The sequence below is a fragment of the Phocoena phocoena genome, chromosome 1 (genome assembly GCF_963924675.1).
Source record: "Phocoena phocoena chromosome 1, mPhoPho1.1, whole genome shotgun sequence".
Classification (NCBI taxonomy): Eukaryota; Metazoa; Chordata; class Mammalia; order Artiodactyla; family Phocoenidae; genus Phocoena; species Phocoena phocoena.
This window is the reverse complement of record NC_089219.1, coordinates 135402920-135425955: the sequence shown is the minus strand read 5'-3', so window position 1 is coordinate 135425955 and position 23036 is coordinate 135402920. Positions and strand designations below refer to the sequence as shown.

General features: G+C 36.8%; 1 protein-coding gene across 7 annotated transcripts in view; it reads left to right on the top strand.

The window, feature by feature from the left end:
• The window catches only part of ABL2 (ABL proto-oncogene 2, non-receptor tyrosine kinase), a 96087-nt gene that overhangs the window by 60774 nt on the left and 12277 nt on the right, over positions 1-23036 (top strand). For 2 of the 7 annotated variants that reach the window (XM_065873082.1, XM_065873079.1), the window contains exons 1-4: positions 10357-10468; positions 15760-15822; positions 17055-17225; positions 20676-20971. In XM_065873082.1, the coding sequence (XP_065729154.1) occupies positions 10357-10468; positions 15760-15822; positions 17055-17225; positions 20676-20971 (642 nt within the window). Of the gene's footprint in view, positions 1-10356; positions 10469-15759; positions 15823-17054; positions 17226-20675; positions 20972-23036 lie in introns of those variants that run through there. The other 5 variants (XM_065873078.1, XM_065873081.1, XM_065873083.1 and 2 more) reach the window with 3 other exon arrangements.

Below are 23036 nucleotides of genomic sequence, written 5' to 3'. Positions count from 1 at the left end.
TTGGACAGCCATTGCTGCTGAAATAAGGGTAATGAATCAGGTCTTTGTTTCTTTTAGTTAAGTCCATTGGAAATATATGAATTCAGCCAGCAGGAAATAGCTTGCAGCCAGGACCCAAGTATAGAGAGTGTAGTATATGCACATACACATGCCTCTTCATAGACATTGGAAAACTAGCTCCACCAGTCGGAAACAGGAAAGACCAGCTTTTTTGATTTTTAGCATCACATGAAAGGATTATGTTACTAAATTATCTCCAGGGCAGTGACAGGTGTCCTAGAGGGTAAGGTTAGAGGACCTTCAGAACTATAAGAAATATTTCCTAATGAATGCCCACATATACAGTATTTTTTTGTTTGAGATGTTTGTGAGATGAGCCGTACATTAAGGGAAGCCTTTTGTTCGGCTCATTCTTTCATATTTGAGGACAAATCAAAAGTAAAGACACAGTGTTTTGTTTTGGTCTAAATAAGATTCTTCAAAGAAGAGATGAAAGTTGTCAGTTAAAGAAAGGTTATATTTTTGGATGCATTCTGAGTTCAGGCATGACCTACACAAATTTTTAAAACTCTTCTGAGTCATTGTGCCTTAACTCTGGAAAAATTTGTAATTACTCTGCTGCTGGGAGTAAATTCCAGCAGTTTCCAGTTTCCTTTGATGGAATCCATTGGTTGGTGAGCACATGTATATTATTCTGATTAGTCTCTTAGGTTTGACTCTTAAATGTCATCCTATATAGGACAGATGAATCAAGTTCATTCCACTTGGGGAGTCTGGCTGTCTTAAAATTCTTCTCTAGAAGGTAAGAAGAAAACATTTCCCAGTAGTTGTTTTTGTACCGCTCTCTATTGAGGCAGCCTTGAATAGTGAAAGGAGCATGGGCTTTGGAGTTATACATGACCTATGGTTTTGAATCCTGGCTTCACCAACTAGCTCTGGAGCTTGAATAAAATACTTAGCATTTCTGAGCATTTGTACATTGGTGATAATAAAGCCTGTCCTTCAGGGCTATAGTTAATAATATTATAATTTGTAATATATCAATTAAAGTGTGTAAAGTGTCTGGTTTATATGTGCTCCATAAGTGGTAGCTATTATTATAATCAAAGTGTAGAGAGAGCTAAAATCGCTTTGAGTCATTTTTAATTTGCATGGAAAACTCATGCTGGCAGAGTTTTGTGAACACTAATTAAAAAATACTGAGTGCCTACTATGTGCAAGGTACAGTGATTAGTATAGAGGAAAATTAGTGATCACGTTGTTGAAGGCAAACAGCTATCTGTTTAAATAATCTTATCTGCAAATGGCTGGGTGACTCTTTCCCAAATGCAAATATTTTAATACTATCTCATGACAACTATACCTTCAAAAAGAGGGCAAATGATAGTGTGAGAAATAATGAGAAGGGGGTGCTATTAGAGGATGATATTAAATAGTTCTCTTAGAGACAGCACAATCCCTAAGTTCCCCTTACATCGCTCCTTTAAACAGTATTCTCTTTCAAGAATGACATCTGCACATGGAACTAATAAGCAAGGCAGGATACACTTTGTTATTAGAAGGAGTTTTTGCTTCAAGCCTATTGAAGAAATATAGTTAGCTAGGACCAAGTTATAGATCTTACCTCTTTTGTTGCATGAAAAGACCATACCTTCTAAAAAGAAGCAGGAGAAAAACACAGTAGACAGAGAAAATGTGGCCCAGTCAACATCTCTGAATATAATAAATTATAGCAAGTTCTCCATTTCCTTGAGAGTGGAGTTGAAAGTCAAGATTCTAATTCAGTTTTGTGAGGAGAGTAAAGATATGCGAATGGCAAGGAGACATCAACTTCTCTTTTCATGGAGACCAATACATAATTAAGTATGGCATTTGAAAATAATCAAAATTATAAGCTCATTACAATAAATTTCTGAAATATTCAGACTTTGAAAACTTTGCTATTTGATTTTGGGAACATGTGAGGACTATTTTTACTTTTGGGCAGTTGATATTTTGGCCACAAAATGGGTAAAATACTTTAGGAATAGATTATAACATATGTTTCATTTTAAATTTTGTTCATCCTTGAAAGTTAAAATTGTTTATGCTTTATAAAGATATAAAAACTACTTACCTATTGATAAAGTTGCTTTGAATTTCTTTCTAAAAAGCATATTGCTTTTATAAATTTTGGATCTTAGGAATCTGAATATGTAGAACAAAAATCTAAATGAAATAAATAAAATTTGCACATGTCCCAAACAAATCTATGAACTAAATTCTTTCTATTGCCAAGTTCCAAATCTTAAGTTATAGGAATTGGTAGATTATATATTAATTTTAATCTCAAGGCTAAAAATTGATGTAAGAGTATGTGTTAGAGAACATATTTAAGAACAAGATAAGAAAGAGACTGGTTATAAATGTATGAAAAATATTATCAGTAGTTATTTCTGAGTGATGGGATCCTGATTGCTTTTAATTGTCTTCCTTCCTGTGTGTTTTGGATTCTAGAAAATGGGCAAGTATTGCTTCTATAATTAGGAAAAAATGATATGTCAACAGATATTAAATACATATTTTAGGAAAATTAATGAGTAAGGCATATAATTTGCAAATATTTTCTCCCATTTATAGCTTATCTTTTCATGCTCCTAACAGTATCTTTCAGAGAACAAAAGTCTGGTTTTGCTTGTTTTTTTTCACCTTTTATGCCTTATTAAAAACTTTATTGGGACTTCCCTGGTGGTGCAGTGGTTAAGAATCCGCCTGTCAATGCAGGGGACATGGGTTTGATACCTGGTCTGAGAAGATCCCACATGCTGTGGAGCAACTAAGCCCGTGTGCTACAACTACTGAGCCTGTGCTCTAGAGCCCGTGAGCCACAACTACTGAAGCCTGCTCAGTAGCCAGAGCTCCGCAACAAGAGAGGTCACCGCAGTGAGAAGCCCGCACTCCGCAATGAAGAGTAGCCCCCGCTCTCTGCAACTAGAGAAAGCCAATGGGCAGCAACAAAGACCCAATGCAGCCAAAAATAAATTTATTTTAAAAAAAAGAACAACTTTATTGACTTTTTTCTTTTTCTTTTTCCTTTGTGTAAATGAGAGTTTATTGACGAAGACAAAGTCAAGCTTCCCCAACTGCCACCCTACCCAAGAACAGATCCCAACAATAAAAGAACAGTAAGCATTCTTAGGGCAATACTTGGGCCCCCCTCCCCAACTCCAAAGTTCCAAGGTTCACAACACAGGCACACGAAACTCAGGCAAGGACAGACACTTAGGGAATCTCTGACCAACAAGAGTTCTGGGTGTGTATGGGCTTCCCTTTCCCTTTGTAAGACACCAACTGATGTTATAAAGACATATTGAGGCAGAGGAAAGGGGAATGCAGGACAGTCTCCACTCTGTTCCCCAGTTCGTTCCCCAGTTCGGCCAAGCTTGAAATGAGCCCAAAGGGAAGCTGTGATGGAGGCAACAGGCTGTGTCTCTTTAGGAGAGAGGTCCTTTTCCATGGAGCAGAATCCCTCCCTAACTGCTCAGGGGCAAACTGGAATGCAGCCTCTTCAAGGAGTGAAGAGTTCACAATTGGCTCAAAAACTTTATTGACTTATGATTTACATTCTATAAAACTTATATTTTAAAAGATGTACAATTCAGTGATTTTTAAAAAATATACGTAGTTATGCAGCCGTCACTACAATATAGTTGTTAAAACATTTCCATCACCCATAACATCCCTTGTACTAGTTTGTAGTCAGTCAGCATTCCTAACCCAGTCCCAGGTAACCACTAATCTCCTTTTCTCTACATATGCTCTTTTTGGAGATTTCATATGAATGGAGTCATGCAATATGTAGACTTTTAATCTGGCTTCTTTCATATAGCATAATGTTTTTAATGTTCTATGGAGATATAGATCCACATATCATAAAATTCACCCATTTAAAGTGTATAATTCAGTGGTTTTTAGTATATCCACAGAGTTCATCAACCATCAGTACAATCTAATCTTAGAACATTTTTATAAGGCCCCCAAAGAAACCTTGTAGCCATTAGCAGTCATTCCATATTCCTCCCCACACCCCTAGTCCTAGGTTACCACTAATCTACTTTCTGTCTCAATGGATTTACCAATTCTAGACATTTCATCTGAATGGAATCACAGAATATATGTTCATTTTGACTGGCTTCTCTCACTTGGCTTAATGTTTTCAAGGTTCATCTATGTTATAGCATGTATCAGTACTTCATTCCTCTTTATTGCTGAGTAACTTTATCCATTCATTAATTGATGGACATTTTGTTGTTTCCACTTTTGGGTATTATGAATAATGCTGTGAATGTTCATGTACAGGTTTTTGTGTGGACATACGTTTTCATCCTTTTATTTTTAACCTACTTATGTGATTATATTTGGTTTTTGTTTTGTTTTGTTTTGTTTCGTTTTGCGGTACACGGGCCTTTCACTGCTGTGGCCCTCTCCTGTTGCAGAGCACAGGCTCCGGATGTGCAGGCTCAGCGGCCACGGCTCACGGGCCCAGCCACTCCGTGGCACGTGGGATCCTTCTGGACCGGGGCACGAACCCGTGTCCCCTGCATCAGCAGGCAGACCCTCAACCACTGCACCACCAGGGAAGCCCCTGTGATTATATTTGAAATGAGTTTCTATTAGATAGCCTATAGTTGGATCATATATCTGCCATATGTCTGTGTTTAGGCCATTGTCCTTTAATGTAATTATAAATATGTGGATTTAGGTCTACCATTTTATTTTATTTTTTATTTTTTTTAACATCTTTATTGGGGTATAATTGCTTTACAATGGTGTGTTAGTTTCTGCTTTATAACAAAGTGAATCAGTTATACATATACATATGTTCCCATATCTCTCCCCTCTTGCGTCTCCCTCCCTCCCACCCTCCCTATCCCACCCCTCCAGGCGGTCACAAAGCACCGAGCTGATCTCCCTGTGCTATGCGGCTGCTTCCTACTAGCTATATACCTTACGTTTGTTAGTGTGTATATGTCCATGCCTCTCTCTCGCTTTGTCACAGCTCACCCTTCCCCCTCCCCATATCCTCAAGTCCGTTCTCCAGTAGGTCTATGTCTTTATTCCTGTTTTACCCCTAGGTTCTTCATGACATTTTTTCCCCTTAAATTCCATATATATGTGTTAGCATACAGTATTTGTCTTTCTCTTCCTGACTTACTTCACTCTGTATGACAGACTCTAGGTCTATCCACCTCATTACAAAGAGCTCAATTTCGTTTCCTTTTATGGCTGAGTAATATTCCATTGTATATATGTGCCACATCTTCTTTATCCATTCATCCGATGATGGACACTTAGGTTGTTTCCATCTCTGGGCTCTTGTAAATAGAGCTGCAATGAACATTTTGGTACATGACTCTTTTTTAATTTTGGTTTTCTCAGGGTATATGCCCAGTAGTGGGATTGCTGGGTCATATGGTAGTTCTATTTGTAGTTTTTAAGGAACCTCCATAACTGTTCTCCATAGTGGCTGTACCAATTCACATTCCCACCAGCAGTGTAAGAGTGTTCCCTTTTCTCCACACCCTCCCCAGCATTTATTGTTTCTAGATTTTTTGATGATGGCCATTCTGACTGGTGTGAGATGATATCTCATTGTAGTTTTGATTTGCATTTCTCTAATGATTAATGATGTTGAGCATTCTTTCATGTGTTTGTTGGCAGTCTGTATATCTTCTTTAGAGAATTGTCTATTTAGGTCTTCTGCCCATTTTTGGATTGGGTTGTTTGTTTTTTTGTTATTGAGCTGCATGAGCTGCTTGTAAATTTTGGAAATTAATCCTTTGTCAGTTGCTTCATTTGCAAATATTTTCTTCCATTCTGAGGGTTGTCTTTTGGTCTTGTTTATGGTTTCCTTTGCTGTACAAAAGCTTTGAAGTTTCATTAGGTCCCATTTGTTTATTTTTGTTTTTATTTCCATTTCTCTAGGAGGTGGGTCAAAAAGTATCTTGCTGTGATTTATGTCATAGAGTGTTCTGCCTATGTTTTCCTCTAAGAGTTTGACAGTTTCTGGCCTTACATTTAGGTCTTTAATCCATTTTGAACTTATTTTTGTGTATGGTGTTAGGGAGTGATCTAATCTCATACTTTTACATGTACCTGTCCAGTTTTCCCAGCACCACTTATTGAAGAGGCTGTCCTTTCTCCACTGTACATTCCTGCCTCCTTTATCAAAGATAAGGTGATCATATGTGCATGGGTTTATCTCTGGGCTTTCTATCCTGTTCCATTGATCTATCTTTCTGTTTTTGTGCCAGTACCATACTGTCTTGATTACTGTAGCTTTGTAGTATAGTCTGAAGTCAGGGAGCCTGATTCCTCCAGCTCCGTTTTTCGTTCTCAAGATTGCTTTGGCTATTCGGGGTCTTTTGTGCTTCCATACAAATTGTGAAATTTTTTGTTCTAGTTCTGTGAAAAATGCCAGTGGTAGTTTGATAGGGATTGCATTGAATCTGTAGATTGCTTTGGGTAGTAGAGTCATTTTCACAATGTTGATTCTTCCAATCCAAGAACATGGTATATCTCTCCATCTATTTTTTTTTTTTTTTTTTTTTTTGCGGTACGCCTCTCACTGCTGTGGCCTCTCCCCTTGTGGAGCACAGGCTCCGGACGCACAGGCTCAGCGGCCATGGCTCACGGGCCCAGCCGCTCCGCGGCATGTGGGATCTTCCCAGACCGGGGCACGAACCTGTGTCCCCTGAATCGGCAGGCAGACTCTCAACCACTGCGCCACCAGGGAAGCCCTCTCCATCTATTTTTATCATCTTTAATTTCTTTCATCAGTGTCTTATAATTTTCTGCATACAGGTCTTTTGTCTCCTTAGGTAGGTTTATTTGTAGATATTTTATTCTTTTTGTTGTAGTGGTAAATGGGAGTGTTTTCTTGATTTCACTTTCAGATTTTTCATCATTAGTGTATAGGAATGCCAGAGATTTCTGTGCATTAATTTTGTATCCTGCTACTTTACCAAATTCATTGATTAGCTCTAGTAGTTTTCTGGTAGCATCTTTAGGATTCTCTATGTATATAGTATCATGTCATCTGCAAACAGTGACAGCTTTACTTCTTCTTTTCTGATTTGGATTCCTTTTATTTCCTTTTCTTCTCTGATTGCTGTGGCTAAAACTTCCAAAACTATGTTGAATAAGAGTGGTGAGAGTGGGCAACCTTGTCTTGTTCCTGATCTTAGTGGAAATGCTTTCAGTTTTTCACCATTGAGGATGATGTTGGCTGTGGGTTTGTCAAATATGGCCTTTATTATGTTGAGGACACGCTGCTATATTTAAAATGGATAACCAACAAGGCCCTACTTACTGTATAGCACAGGGAGCTCTGCTCAGTGTTACGTAGCAGCCTGGATTGGAGGGGAGTCTGGGGGAAAATGGACACATGTATATGTATGGCTGAGTTGTTCTGCTGTGCACCTGCAACTGTCACAACATTGTTAATCGACTATACTCCAGTATAAAATAAAAAGTCTAACAAAACAGTTTTACTTAAGAATTTCCTTGATTAAGCAGTAAAAATGATTAATTTTATAAAAATCTTGATTCTCAGGTACATGTCTTTTTAGTATTCTATGTGACAAAATGGAAAGTATGCATAAAGTACTTCTGCTGCTTGCCAAAATATTGTGGCTGTTTTTAGAGAGAGCCATGTGCAATTTTTGTGTGTTTTGAGCTGAACTGGCTGTTTTTTTCATGGAACACTATTTTCACTTGAAAGATTGAACAAGAAACTATTCAGATTTGGGATTTGGTAGACATTTTCTCAAAAGTGAATGTAGTGAGTTTGCTCTTTCAAAGAAGACAGGTATTAATTGTTGGAAATGGTAGAATTTGAGCTTTTAAGCAAAAATTAGAATTCAATAAAATTACATGATTCAATAAAAATTCTGATCATGACAACTTCTTAAAACTTTTGTGATGAGGTTGATGGTGATAGTAATGAATAGGATGTTTCAATGTTATATAATGAAGTATGTCAACATTCAGTGAAGCATGATTTCCAGATGATCAATGCATGATGTTAAAAAATGCGAAGTACAGAATAGACCCATTCCAAGTACAAGATAAACCAACAATTTTTTTTTTTTTTTTTGCGGTACACGGGCCTCTCACTGTTGTGGCCTCTCCCGCTGCGGAGCACAGGCTCCGGATGTGCAGGCTCAGTGGCCATGGCTTACTGGCCCAGCCGTTCCCCGGCACGTGGGATCCTCCTGGACCGGGGCATGAACCCATGTCCCCTTCAATGGCAGGCAGACTCTCAACCACTGCGCCACCAGGGAAGCCCTCCAACAAATTTTAATTTGACAGATTATGAAAATTTTGTCTGTGTGGTTTCAGATTTCAATTTACAGTTAACCTTTGTTGAGTTTTGGTGTGGTATCAAAGAAGAATATCCATAATAATCTGAAAGAATGTTAAAATATACCTTCCTTTTATACCTCCATATCTGTGTGCAATAAGATTTTCATATACTTAAACAAAAATAACATCACAGCAGATCAAATGCAGAATGAAGATTCTACTATCTTGTTTTAAGCTAGATATTAAGAGATTTGCAGAAAATGACAATGTTACTCTTAATTATCTTTTCAAGGGTAGTTATTTTTAATAAAATATGTTAACATGAGTTTATTATTTTAAAATTAATATTATAGTTTCTCAGTTTTAATTTCAAATATGATAAATAATGATAGATGTAACCCACATAACAGAGGTCTTTGGAGATGTCAGTACTTATTTTTTAATTAAAAATTTTTAATTATAAAATATACATAAAACTTACCTTTTAAACTATTTTAAGGTATACAGTTTAGTAGCCTTAAGTACAGTCACCCATTTCCAGAACTAGAACAACTTCTAGGTATTTCACATAAGTGGAATCATACAATATTTGTCCTTCTGTGCCTGACTTATTACACTTAGAATAATGTTTTCAAGGCCCATCTATGTTGTAGCATATATTAAAATTTTATTCGTTTTTATGGTTGAATAATATTCTGTTGTATGTACCACATTTTGTTTATTTGTTCATTCTCTCTGTACTCCTGGTAACAATATAGGAGCCTTAAAAATGTAACTATTATTGGTAATTTAAATAGCAGATTTACTGATTAAATAGTAAATCATATGGTATAGAATATAGATATGTATAAAATATGAATTATGGAGCTCCTTTGCCTTTTATTTTGTGTAATTTAGGGAAGGAGAAATTCAACCCCGTATTTGAAATTCTGAGTCATTAATTTGAGGTAACCCATTAGTCATTTAACTCTTGCTTTCCCCATGATGTTAACAGTATTGGCTTCATAAAAGTTAATTTCTTTGAGTGCATAAGGTTTTTTTTTAACACTGTTAATAATTACCTACATCAAAGTCATTCATTCTTTAAGTTTACATTATAATTTTGTAACATCTTTATTGAAGGCTATTTCAGTTCTGCTATCTATAATTTTACCATTACCTTTATTGACCTGGAACCAAGCACAGTGGCTGGTACATAGTAGGTACTTAGCAAATATTTCTTGAATCAGTGAGTATTCTTAGGTGTACAGTAACACATTCTTGTATTATTTTTGTAGATTATACCACTAAAGTCATCCAATATTTGTAGATTTTACTAATTTCCTATAAGGTTCTTAAGTTTTATTTAACTTTGTTCCTATGTATTAACAAAGATTAGGTTTTCACTTTTAAAAGTTTTAATATTCAAAAGTTTTCAGCACTATTATGCCATGTTTTTAACCTTTATTAAGCGATAATAGAGCCAAAATTTTACTGAAGGCCATCATTTCCTGGCTTCTGTGCTTATGAATCAGACTGTAACTATTTCTTTGACTTTGGGTTTGTGGTTTCGTGAGCTAATTTAAGTGATGCAAAAGATGAGTCTTGTTAGGGGTTTCCTTTCTTAAAAGTGTAAACACTTATTGTAAATGCGTTTTCTTCAAGGAAACTTTTCTCTACAGTCTCACTTCATTATCACTTAGGAATGAAATCCCATCTATATGTACTAATCCCTATGTGTTTTATTATTTGTTACTCGTGTGTCGGTTTTTACTTATTTTTTCAAAATGTTCCAGAGGTTTTGAAGTATCTCCATTCTGACTCAGTGTTTTGCTAATTACTAGACATTTTCCTTTATGTAACTCTTCACCCACTTTGGACTTGTAAACGCTTACCCTTCCATTGGTTCCTTCTGGCTACTGAGAACATGAATGAGTGTCACATGCATATGGTATTGCTTGTCAGAGAGTGGAATTCCAAGACTTCCTCTGTACATAGATCAGTTAAACTTTTGTGCTTCTGGACAGAGGAATGGTCTTTGGGACAGCTCTGCTTCTTCCTAATAGTTATGGCAGAGATCAGGACACATCGCTTTGCTGCCTGTGCAGTGAGGCCTCAGAAACTGCTCTACCCAACTTGACAGGTATGATATAAGGGTGATAGTTTGGGGAGGGTACATAATCACAGTAAACAAGCATGAATGGAGATTTCAAAAAATTAATATTATCTACTATTATCATCTTTATTCTTGGCCAATGAAGCTTCATGTGTTTTTTTTTTTTCCTGGTATTTCATAGTAGGGCCTTAGTAAGTACCTATTGAATGAAAGAAGAAATGAATGACATATGATATTTTGTAGTATTAAGATACATATGGCTTGATATTGAGAGCAATTGATTTATCTAACCAACTTACACAGTTTTTAAAAGAGGTGTTAAAAAGTATTAGTTTCTTAGGGACTTCCCACGTGGTCCAGGGGTTAGGACTCTGCGCTTTCACTGCCGTGGGCCTGGGTTTGACCCCTGGTTGGGGAACTGAAATCCTGCAAGCTGTGCGGTGCAACCAAAAAGAAAAAAAAAAAAAAAGTATTAGCTTCTTAGAGAATATGTAGTCAGATAAAGTAGAATTCTAGCAAGATAAGTGTTCGTAAAAATGCTTGGAAATGCCTAAACTGAAATTTTTGAATATTAATTTCTCCAATTACTACCTGACAAATTTCTACCTAGAAATTTCTGCTAAAAGTTATTGAATGACTAATTGGTAAAAAGTGTTTTTAATAAAATTAAACATTAATTTTAATTAAACATTAGACATTATTTAAACAGTAATTAAACATTAAACATTAAATTTAGGAATTATCTCTGAATTTGAGTTTTATTCTGGATTTTAACTTGTTTAATCCTGATAATTTACTTTGTACAAGCTGCTACTTCTATGTTTTACCTTATTTTTATTGTTTCCTACAAGTGTATTAGTAGAAAAAAGTAATAAAATTACCTTTTCTTAATAGTCACAATGTATTTCTGCTACCTGGGTCCTATATTCCATAAGTAAAAATTAGAGTCTTCTGTTGTGTCATCTTAAGTCCATGATATACCTCAACAATAGTGAGTAATGAAAGGTAACTCACTATCTAAGTTACCTCATGTATAGTAGTCACTTGACATTGTTCAAAAATAAAACATTCCCAGCCTACACACTTGTATTCGGGCGGGTGCAGTACATCTGAATCATCCAGATTTGACTGTCTTAAGCCGATGAGGAAAGTAGCATAGACTAGACCTACTGGATAACATGGTGGCATTTACTTCCTATAGGTCCTCCCCCCTCTTTTTGTCTTCATTCCTTAGCTTGCTCTCCCCCATTTAGTTCTTTAACTCTTTATGATTTAAAACATGTTCATTCTTGGCCTCAGGAAAATGTTAGGATGTTTCTTGTCTTTGGAAAATTTCCCCTTTTGTTTGGTGCTAGTGGGTAGGATGGTGTTTAAGTGGATATCCTGTGCAGGCGGATTGTACAGGAAATAGAGCCTTAGTACTGTGAGAACAAAAGAGTGGGAAGAAAGAAGAAACGAAGGAAATAAGATCTTTTTTTTTTTTTTTTTTTTTTTTTGCGGTACGCGGGCCTCTCACTGTTGTGGCCTCTCCTGTTGCAGAGCACAGGCTCCGGATGCGCAGGCCCAGCGGCCATGGCTCATGGGCCCAGCCGCTCCGTGGCATGTGGGATCTTCCCAGACCGGGCACGAACCCAGTCCCCTGCATCGGCAGGCGGACTCTCAACCACTGTGCCACCAGGGAAGCCCGAAAATAAGATCTTTTGACTTGACCAAAAAGACTGTAAAACCAGAGATGGGAAGAAGGGGATTGGGGAATAAAAAGGATTGTTTTCCAAGTTGTGGTTCTTTTAGTACTTTTTAGTCTCAGAAATGACTGTTTTCCTGTATTTATTATTTTTTATATATTACAGAAATGTACGGTATTTTTTAGCCTGTATATATGTTTTAAGTTTTCATAAAATTGTGCCACAGGTCTCATTCTCTTTTCTCCTTTCTCCTTTTGTCAAATAACATGGTTTTAAGAAGCTGACTTGCCTTTAAAAATCCTCCTTTCAGCTTGATGGAGTTCCTCTCCAGTACAGATGAATCACATGTCATAGACATATTCTTGCACTTTGACAGTCTGTCATTCTACTATCATCAGAGCAGAATTCCTGCTCATCCAATTTAAATGCTTTCTCTTCTCTGAAACCTTTTCTGACTGCGGAGTTTTGTTTTCTTATTCTGTCCTCTCATAGCATCCTCTGTGAGTATAGCAGTATGCATGGTTCATTTATTTAACAAATTGTTTTCAAGAGCTTCTTATATGCATTCACTGTTTGGGGTGCTTGGAATTTATTAGTGAACAAAGCAGGCAAGAATATCTGTCCTCCTGAAACTAATATTCTAGTGGGGTGAGGTAATAGTTGATGTGAATGTGATGATAAATTACATATTTTGTGGTAATAAGAGTGATGGAGGGACTTCCCTGGTGGCACAGTGGTTAAGAATCCGCCTGCCAATGCAGGGAACATGGGTTCGAGCTCTGGTCCGGGAAGACCCCACATGCTGCGGAGCAACTAAGCCCATGTGCCACAACTACTGAGCCCACTCGCCGCAACTAGAGAAAACCCGCGCACGGCAACGAAGACCCAACACAGCCAAAAAAATAATAATAAACTTATATTAAAAAAAAGTGATGGAGAGAAATACATTAGGAAAGGAGGCGTGGGGGATGTGGAAGTGTTGTCAGGAGTAGATGCATTTTAAAATAGGATGGTCAGAGAATGCCATACCAAGAGGGTAACATTTGAGTGAAGTGTCATGTGGATGTCTTGGGGAAGAATGTTTTAGGTGGATGGAAAAGCCAGTACAAAGGCCCTGAGGTAGGAGTGTGCCTGTCTTGTTCAAGCAACTGCAGGGATGCCAATAGTCAGAATGAGGTAAAATGGGAGAGGAATAGTAGGAAGATGAATTGGGCAAGGTAAGTTGCAAAGGGCCTTGCAGGCCCCTTGTAAGGACTTTAGCTTTTATTCCAAGATAAGGAGCCATCAAAGAGTTTCGAGCAGAGGAGTAAAGCAATCTGACTTATGCTTTAAAAGCTGGTTGGTGTGTTGGGAATAGTCAGAGAGCTAGGATAAGAAGAATGGAGATCAGTTAAAAGTCTAGTGAAATAATCTAGCTGAGAGATGATGCTGGTGACAGGGCAGTAGTAGTGGAGGGGGTGAGAAATGGATAAATTCCAGATATATTCTTGGAGGCAGTGCCAATAGGATTTCGTGTTGGAGAGCAAAAATGGAGTCATGAATGATTCCAAGGTTTTTTGTTTTTCTTTCCCCACCTTTATTGATATAATTGACATGTAACATTGTGTAAGTTTAAGGTATAATAATACATAAGTGTTGATTTGGTACACTTTGGTAATGCAAGATGATTACCATCATAGCATTAGCTAATACCTGCATCATGTCACATAATTACCATTTCTTTTTTTTGTGGTAAGAACAATTTCAGTCTAGTCTCTTAGCAATTTTAAAATTTATAATACAGTATTATTAGCTATAATTACTGTGTTATACACTAGATCCCCAGAGCTTATTTATCTTACAGTTTGTACTCAAACTTCCAAGGTTTTTGGCCTGAGGAACTGAAAAGATGGACTTGCCATTAACTGAGGTGGAAAATTCTGTGAGAGCAGCACATTTGGGGGAAAGAATGGATGCTAGTTTTTTATAGTAAGTCCAAATAATGTTATTTGTGATTTTTAATCTTTATATTCTGAGGCCCAGCATGGTGCCTACTGTATAGTAGATGTTCACTAAAATCATTAGTTTTGTAAATCTTAGATTTTAAATATACTGGTTTTCACAAAGTAAGGTATAAATATACAGTATTTCTTATTTTGGGCCTGATAGGATTTAAGAGTTGGCTTCATTGTCTACTTGAGTACTGTTTCTGACTTGGTAGTACAGAAGTTCTTGTTGCCCTTGATTTTTGTTCCTCTTATAATGTCAAACAAGGGGCACTTTCTTTTATCTAAAAAGAAGGAAATATACTTGAACTGTTTGACAATCATTAAGCCAAATAATAATCATAAAACATTGTAATGTGTTACTACTATCACTGGCAAGAAACATTTATCCATTATGGATGGAACATGTGATATTCAATATAGAACCTAAAAAATATTAGAATATTCTCTGTACTTCTTTTTGGCAATTTTTTCATTTTAATAAAGTAGCCCAATGGAAATTCCATTAGAGTAGATAATATTGCATTAGAATGGAGAAAAACATAGTACCTGAGACCAGTTTGAAGCATGTTTTATATGATACAGTATTTTGTTTGTTTGGTAATCCTAATTTGTTATCTTAGTATATATAATACAGCTGTTCCTATTCACTATAATTCTGCATTTAAACAAGAAGCAAGGTAATCTATTTCAAATTAACTTTTCAGGACATATGGACATATCTTCAGGTTTGTTGTAACATTCTTAATGTAAAACAATTTAATTAGCTGTGAAATTTTAAAAATATACTCTTTAAGAGGAGGAAAGAATGTGAAGAAGTGAAATAAACTGTTAGAAGAACATCCAACCTATAAGAGGAATTTCTGCCTATATGATACAGATGGTTATGAAGCCATTTTAAAAACATTGGTTAATGCTATTTTAAGTTTAAAAGGCATCTCACTGTTTCCTGTCACTTATATTTTTGTGTATTTTGGTTATTCATTCAGTCAACAGTTACTGAACACATATTATGTGACTCTTGCTAGAAAAGAGATACAGTTCTTATGCCAGGGAGCACATTGTGAAGTTGGGGAAACGAACATAAATTGAGGATAAAGATAGGAGGTGTTACTGCAGCAAGTGTAATGCTTTTGTGAGCACAGGGAGGAGGAGCATGAAATGAATAGGACTTCCCTGGTGGCGCAGTGGTTGAGAGTCCGCCTGCCGATGCAGGGGACACGGGTTCGTGCCCCAGTCCAGGAAGATCCCACATGCCGCGGAGCGGCTGGGCCCGTGAGCCATGGCCGCTGAGCCTGCGCGTCTGGAGCCTGTGCTCTGCAACAGGAGAGGCCACAGCAGTGAGAGGCCCACGTACCGCAAAAAAAAAACCAAAAAAAACAGTCAGCCAGTCAAAAAAAAAAGGGTGGAATGAGTTCGCATTCTAGGTAGATAGGACTATGTGAACAAAGGCAAAAAGGTAGGAAGCATCGTGGTGTATGTTCAGATGTAAAATTTGAGATGTGGAATGGGGGAGAGGTGAAGCTGGAGGAATAGGTAGAGGTCTGATAATAAGAGACCTTGTAGGCCATGTTAAAGAGATTTTAGCTTGATGGTGAACTATTAAAGAATCTTAAGAGTGACATGGTCAAATTTTTGTTTTAAATAGATCACTTTGCCAGCTGTGTGGAGGATGGATTTGAGGGAGACAAGACTGGAGGCAGTAGTCCAGGTGAGAGATGATGGGAATCTGAACTAAGACATTGGCAGTACAGAAGGAGAGGAGGGAATGGATTGGAAAAGAAATAAAATCACAGATTCAAGGTTTTTTCTTCTTCATGTATGATAAAACCAAGTTTAAATTAAAAATGAGTGGAAGGAGAGGGAGAGAGAGACATACTAGAAAAGTGTTGTTTTTATGACAGAGGCAGTTGGATGGTGGCAGATTGCCACAAAAACCAGTTTTTAGTGATTAAGAACATTGCTACTGAAAGATGAGTGTATTTTTTGTATAATTATCCTGAACTGTGAGAAGCAGGTGATCTTTAACTTAGATGGTATAGGGATCACCTGTTTGTGTAGTATAACTAAATCTAAGAACCACAATGCCTTGAGGAAGAAACCAGGTGTTACAAGGCTTCAACAAGTACACATGCTAGAAACTCAATAAACCATGTCCACTGCTGGTAGTATTTTCTAGAGCCCTAAGTTATTTTATAAAAATGTACCACTTAGGAAAAGAAAATAGGGTAAAAAATTTTTTTCATTAAAACAGTTAACAGTTGAAAGCTGTTGTGTTATAGACAGTGCATGGTAACACAAAGGTATTTTGGGATGCCAAAAATATTTTGTATTAAACCAAAATATTTTTCTGTTATTTAATAGATAATTTTAGGATTTTTTTTCTAAAAGCACTATTTCTGTAATTTTGTATATGTAAATGGAAGGTCTGGATTAATGCAATCTGTACATATTTCTTAAAATCTCTGTTATCTTTTCCACAATTTGTTTTATATGGAGAGAGTAAGGGGAGAAAGGTACTTTGGGAGGACTTATAAAACATAACTATTCCTTCTTAAAACCACTGTCACCTAGAGAAAATATCTTGTGTGTTTTATAAAATGAACTGCCATTTCTTTTTGAGATTTCTTTTTTTATTTTGAGGAAACTGTGCCTTTCCTATTCATTTATTTCTGATTTTGGTTAATGCAGATAACAGCTAAATGCTCGTTTTGTGTTCTTTTCTCTGTCTTGTTGTATTTTCAACAAGTAGACTTCTCTCCTGCTTAGGAGATGGTGCTATTTTGCTCTTTCTTCATGACTCCCCAACTATGTGAACAGTTTTGTTCCACCCTGGAGCCATCAGTATAATGCCAGCAGCTAAAATATTGTGTATGTACTGAATTCAAATGAATTTCCATCTCCTGGACTTCCTGTGAACTCCTTTCTCTTTATGTCTTTCAGAAGCCTTGCACCGCCCCTATGGTTGTGATGTTGAACCCCAGGCCCTGAATGAAGCCATCAGGTGGAGCTCCAAGGAGAACTTGCTTGGAGCCACTGAGAGTGACCCTAATCTCTTCGTTGCACTTTATGATTTCGTAGCAAGTGGTGATAACACACTGAGTATCACTAAAGGTGAGCTTCTATGTAACATCCTCTCACTTTTCAGTTTTTATTAGTGGTTAAGAAATAAAGGGGTGTATTCTAGATTCTGCCTCTGACTAAAATTAGCTAGGCAGTTTGGGCCCAGATACCTTTGGTTCATTCTTTTTTTTTTAAACCTGTGTAGGGGATAATGCCACTTTATCTACTTTATAGGATTTTTATTAAGGCTAAAATGAGACGAAGTACTTTAGAAAAAACACCACACGATATATACATAGACTTTACTCATTCTCAGAATTCTGTACTATACGTAATACGCCAGCATTCACCTGCCACAAAGGTAAGGTTTACCGTACACCTCTTCTCACTGAACTGTGGCTAAGATGACATGTTGCCAGACCCCAGTGCTACTCTAAGTGTTGTTCGTGGACTGACTGCCTACTTGAGAACCGTTCGTTACCAGTCTGCACTGAGATTAAGAACTTTCACTCAAAATGTAAAACAACTACATTGCTAAGTACACTATTTATTATTTAGTTCAGCTGACATTTTCCTTTTTTGGAACAAGACTTTCAGCAGGAAGAAAGTAATCCAGTGATTCACATTCTGGCACAAGCATCTTGTTGTGGACCTGCTTTGAGTAGCACTGGTCTAGACAACTTACCTCTCATTTGTGTTTATATGGGTTAATGAAAGGACTAGTAGGAAGGGTTTCTATAGTAGTAACACTCTCAACAGAGTAGTAGTTTATTTTCAGTAGTAAATTCTTATCAAAGGGAACATCGAGAACATGTCCAGGTAAAACCAACCATTATTGGTTTTTTGAACAAGGACAGAAAAAGTGAAACTTTTTTGAGAAGGAAATAGTATAGGACATTCTCATTGTGTACGTGAGTTGGATTGCTAATCTGCTTAATCTTTTCTTGTCTTTTCATTTATGAAAGCTTCCTACTGGGAAAAAATAAGATTCAGGATAATTTTTAGCTAAGTGAAAATGTAACTTCAGTGATTATTTGTCGAACATATTCTTATTATTTGTAAGGGTTCAGAATGAGGTATTAAATGGGAGTGCATATACCAAATTAAGAAGACAGGTCTTCACTCAAGGAATGTTACCGTTAAAATAAAATTTTTATATACATCAATTTTTAAAATCCAGCCAGATTCTTCAAAAGCAGAAATCCTTAAAACTGAGTTTCTCAAACTGGGGTATAGGTATCTCCCAGAGGTACATGTGCAAGGAAGTTTCAAAAGTACAGGAAAAGTAAAGCGTATTATTATCTCCTAACATCAGTTTACTTAAAGATTTTGGGTAGTTTTGGGGGCAGCAGGTTGGTGATGGTATTTGTACATGTGTGGGGGGCTGTGTTTTATGATGGGAGGAAAATTTTACACAGAGGTTTAGCATAAAACAAAGGACTTCAAAAGCATTTTATACTGCGTGGTAGGTAGTCTCTTTGGGCTACAACACACTCTTTTACCTTAAGATGCTTCAGTGGAGAAGTTGGTGAAGTGAAGACTCAGAACATTCTTTCCTAGATATAATTTTCATGTCAGTTATTTTCCAAGGTAGCTCAGTCACCAAGGAAACATTGATAAAGAAAGCCTGTTGATTCATCAGTTACCAGTAATGGCAACTACTAGTGTGCAGCCCGAGAAGTGTGATTCCCGTTATCTTATGACCAACAGTGATTTCTTTTAAAACCTACGAAATGCCAGATTTTTATCCAGGTTCTCATTAATATAAAACAATGTCATGCTAAAGCTAACTTATGATTTTAAAAGACAAGAAAAATATTTTAAAAATAAAATAGCAATACTTATTTTAGTTCCTTCTTCAAAGATGGTATTTTGCTTGAATTAAAAAACAAAGTTCTCCCAGGATTCCTCTGGCAATAGGGCCCATGTTTATATCCATTGTCAATTTCCATGGTATTCAAAACTTCCAGAGTGGAAAATTCTCCTCCTAACTGCTAAAAAGAGAAAAACAACCAAAAACCTAGGGAGTTTGACTGTATCCTGATTATGATGACATGTGATTATCAGTTCTTTGTAAGGAAGCAACAGTAATGTACTTGGTAAAGAACTTAGTCTTTAATTCTCATTCTCTTAGAGTAGTGGAGAAAAACTACAGACTGACAAGTCTTATTTAGCTTTTCTGGCAGCAGTAAGATTTTTTTTCCCTCTGCAGATATGGTTGGGGAGTATTTATTAGTACACATGCATTTCCACCACCACATGCACATACACTACTATATACCTATATGTATATATATTTTTTGTATGTGTGTGCATGTGTACATGCATATACTCATGTTTTTTCTCATTGAAATGTCTCACATCCCAGGGTCTTGGGTGAGGTGGTAGGGGCTAATAGAAAGTTATCCTATGACAAACATTTCTGTAGACTGCTGAAAAAAGTTAGATGGCTGACAGAATAGTAATTTTGAGTTTTTCCTCAACAGCCGTTGCCTGATAATTACTGAGCCATATGCTTTTGATTGCTCTGGAACTCTATAGGAAAGCTTGCATCTCTCAGATATGGGAGCCTAAGGCCTTATAAGGATTCTTTAAGTTATCATTTACCACTAATGATACCTCTTTCACCTTCCCTGTTTTGCCTGTGCTGCAAGTACAGGGGCAGGGTGTATGTTTGGGGAGTCTAAAGTTGATGTTCACAGCTTTATTAGATCAAGGACATTGAAGTTGATAGCAAAGATAACTCCGAGTAACTCGTGTCTTGGGTTCCAACTTCAGACTCAGCTTCCCGTTGCTGCACACTAATTTGAGAGGAGCAGATAGGGGTGATTAATTCATCATTGGGAATGGGAGGGAAATTGGGAAATTCTGTTTTAAAACTTGAGTCCTGGAAAAGATTGTGCTTTGGGAGTCCTCACTGCCCACCTCCACCTCCAAGTACTTTTCTTTCTGAAAATGTTGCTGAAAGTTCTGTGGTCGGTTCCTTTTTGTTCTTTGTTTTTTTTACATTGATGGTTTTTGTAGCCTTTGTGCCAACTGAAATTTAGAAGTAACTTTGTATTTTACATGTCTTATCCCTAATCCTTGATTGTGGTTAACACTGAACCATATATAAGATACATTCCCTGACAGACTGTTTTGAGGAAAAAATTAATTTCATTTTTTTGAAGAGTGAGACTGTGTCATTTTCCAGACATTTGAATAACCTTTTTATCTTTGTATGCTACCTTAGTTGCATACATGGAGTTTCTGGTTAAAAACCTTTAAAACTCTGTAGGTAATGTCAGAAAACCATCTCTTAACTATGCTGCTTTTGTTTAAGCTACGAGCTAAAGATATCAATCAGGCTACGGTGACAGCCAAGTTTTCATTATTTTTAAAAATTTTGTTGGTTTAAAAGTTCTTGATTCATTTTTCAGTGAGTTTTAAGTTTGACAGACTGCTTCCATTTGAGGTAGTCTTAACATCTTTTCTTTCATTCTGTGATGACCTCCTGGCCAGGTGAAAAGCTACGAGTCCTTGGTTACAACCAGAATGGTGAGTGGAGTGAAGTTCGCTCTAAGAATGGCCAAGGCTGGGTGCCAAGCAACTACATCACCCCAGTAAACAGCCTGGAGAAACACTCCTGGTACCATGGACCTGTGTCTCGCAGTGCAGCAGAGTATCTACTCAGCAGTCTAATCAATGGCAGCTTCCTGGTGCGAGAAAGTGAGAGCAGCCCTGGGCAGCTGTCAATCTCGCTCAGGTATGAGGGGCGTGTGTATCACTACAGGATCAATACCACCACAGATGGCAAGGTAAGACTGGCTGGCAGCCACCTCTAGGTGTGGACTGGCTGCTGTTTAGAAACAATATTCAGAACGACTAAAGAATATAGTTTTTATGTCTGATATGAAATAAACTAATCACTGACGTGAGTTTGAGCTATTTGGCATGTGGGAGAGAGCTTACTCTTTTCAAAAGAATATGGTAATGGAAATTAAAAACAGTATTATGTTAATAGTTTAATGATGAGCTAGATTTGAAGGTGAAGAATGAAGAAAACAGCTGTATAAGTTAACTGTTCTCATCATCAGTATATAAGTATGCATATATGCATCCAGTACATTATGTAGAATTTATAAATTAAGCCTTGTATCTATGAAAATTATAATGATCTCTACCAGAAAGTTTACCGAGTAAGAATTTAGGCTTCTGAGACTGATGTTGATCATTAATGTATGTTAATATAAATATTTCAGTCAGTCATTTAGCAGTTTATATGTTAGAAAGACCAACCATATAGAAATGGCCATATTAGAATGGAACTGTTTTACTTTATAAATGGTAAAGTATAGACTTATGTCAGTTCTTCTGTTGAACAGTAAATTTAGATTGAATTGTTTCTTCCACTCTTTCTCTCTTTGTGATATGCATAGTACGGGAAAAGCACACAGGCTTTAAAGCAAGCAGATCTGGTTTGCTGGGTAACTCCATCATTTATTAACGTTGTGACCTTACTTAAGCCTCAGTTTCCCATCCCATATTATTGGATTCTTGTGAGGATTCAGTAAGATAATTTCCATAAAACATAATGGCTGGTAAAAAGTAGGAGATAGTAAATTATTAATTTTCTTTCTCTTTTGCATCACCTTACAGACATATTTTTTCTTGATGAAACCAAATAGAATCAGATAAGTGATGATATAAGAGAGACTCAACAGATCTACTTCTGGTTGTATACCCAATAGAAATGAGTGCATATGTGTACAGAAGACATGTACAAGAATGTTCACAGCAGCATTATTTATAGTAGTCAGAAACTAGAAACACCCAACTGTCTAACCACAGTAGAATGAATCAATACATTGTGGTATATTCATAAAATGGAATCTCGTACAACAACAAAATTAACATAGTACTGCTACACACACTCTCAGGAAAAACTGTGACCCACCAGCTGCCTACTTTTGTAAATAAAATTTTATTGGAATACAGATACACCCATTTATTTATGTATTGTCTATGGCTGCTTTCTCAATATTACGGCAGATTTGAGTAATGACAGAGACGCTATGGCCACAAGCCTAAAATATTTACAATCTGGACCTCTAGAAAAGTTTGCTGACCCCTGTCATAGATGAATCTCATACACATGAAGCTGAGCAGAAGGGGTTAGTGATTGCCAAGGGATGGGGATGAGGGGAGTGGGAATGACTGCTAATGGGTATGGGGTTCTTTTGTAGGGTGATGAAAATGTTCGGGAATTAGATAGTGGTAGTGGTTGGACAACCAGTGAATATATTGAAAAATGCTGTATTGTACACTTGAAATCATGAATTTTATGGTGTTATATATGAATTATATCACAAAAAAGAAGTTGAGTGAAAGAAAGCAGGCACAAAACAATACTTATTGTGTGATTCCATTTGTATAGGTATAGTTCACAAGCAGGCAGAGCTAACCTAAGGTGTTAGAAGTCAGCAGAGTGGTTACATTTGCAGGGGTAAATAGCTGGGAGGGCACGAGGGAGGCGTCTGGGTGCTGGTAATATTATAATGCTCCATGTGGGAGATGTTTACATGGGTGAGTTCACTTTATAGAAATCATCAATTCTCCATTTATTAATTGTATACTCTTCTGTATACACTAGAAATTTCTTTTTTTAAAAATAAGCAAGCTCCCTTGGGAGGTAAGGCCCAAAGAGTGCTATCTTACTTTATACTTCTTACTGCTTATCACAAATTAACTACTATTTTGTTAACAACTCTCTGAAATAAAATTGTGGCTTTTTGTAAAACGGCCTAGACACTCCAAAGCACATCTTAATGAAATAAAAATTATAAGATATTTGAATACCCTCTCCCTACCAAAAAAACTGAA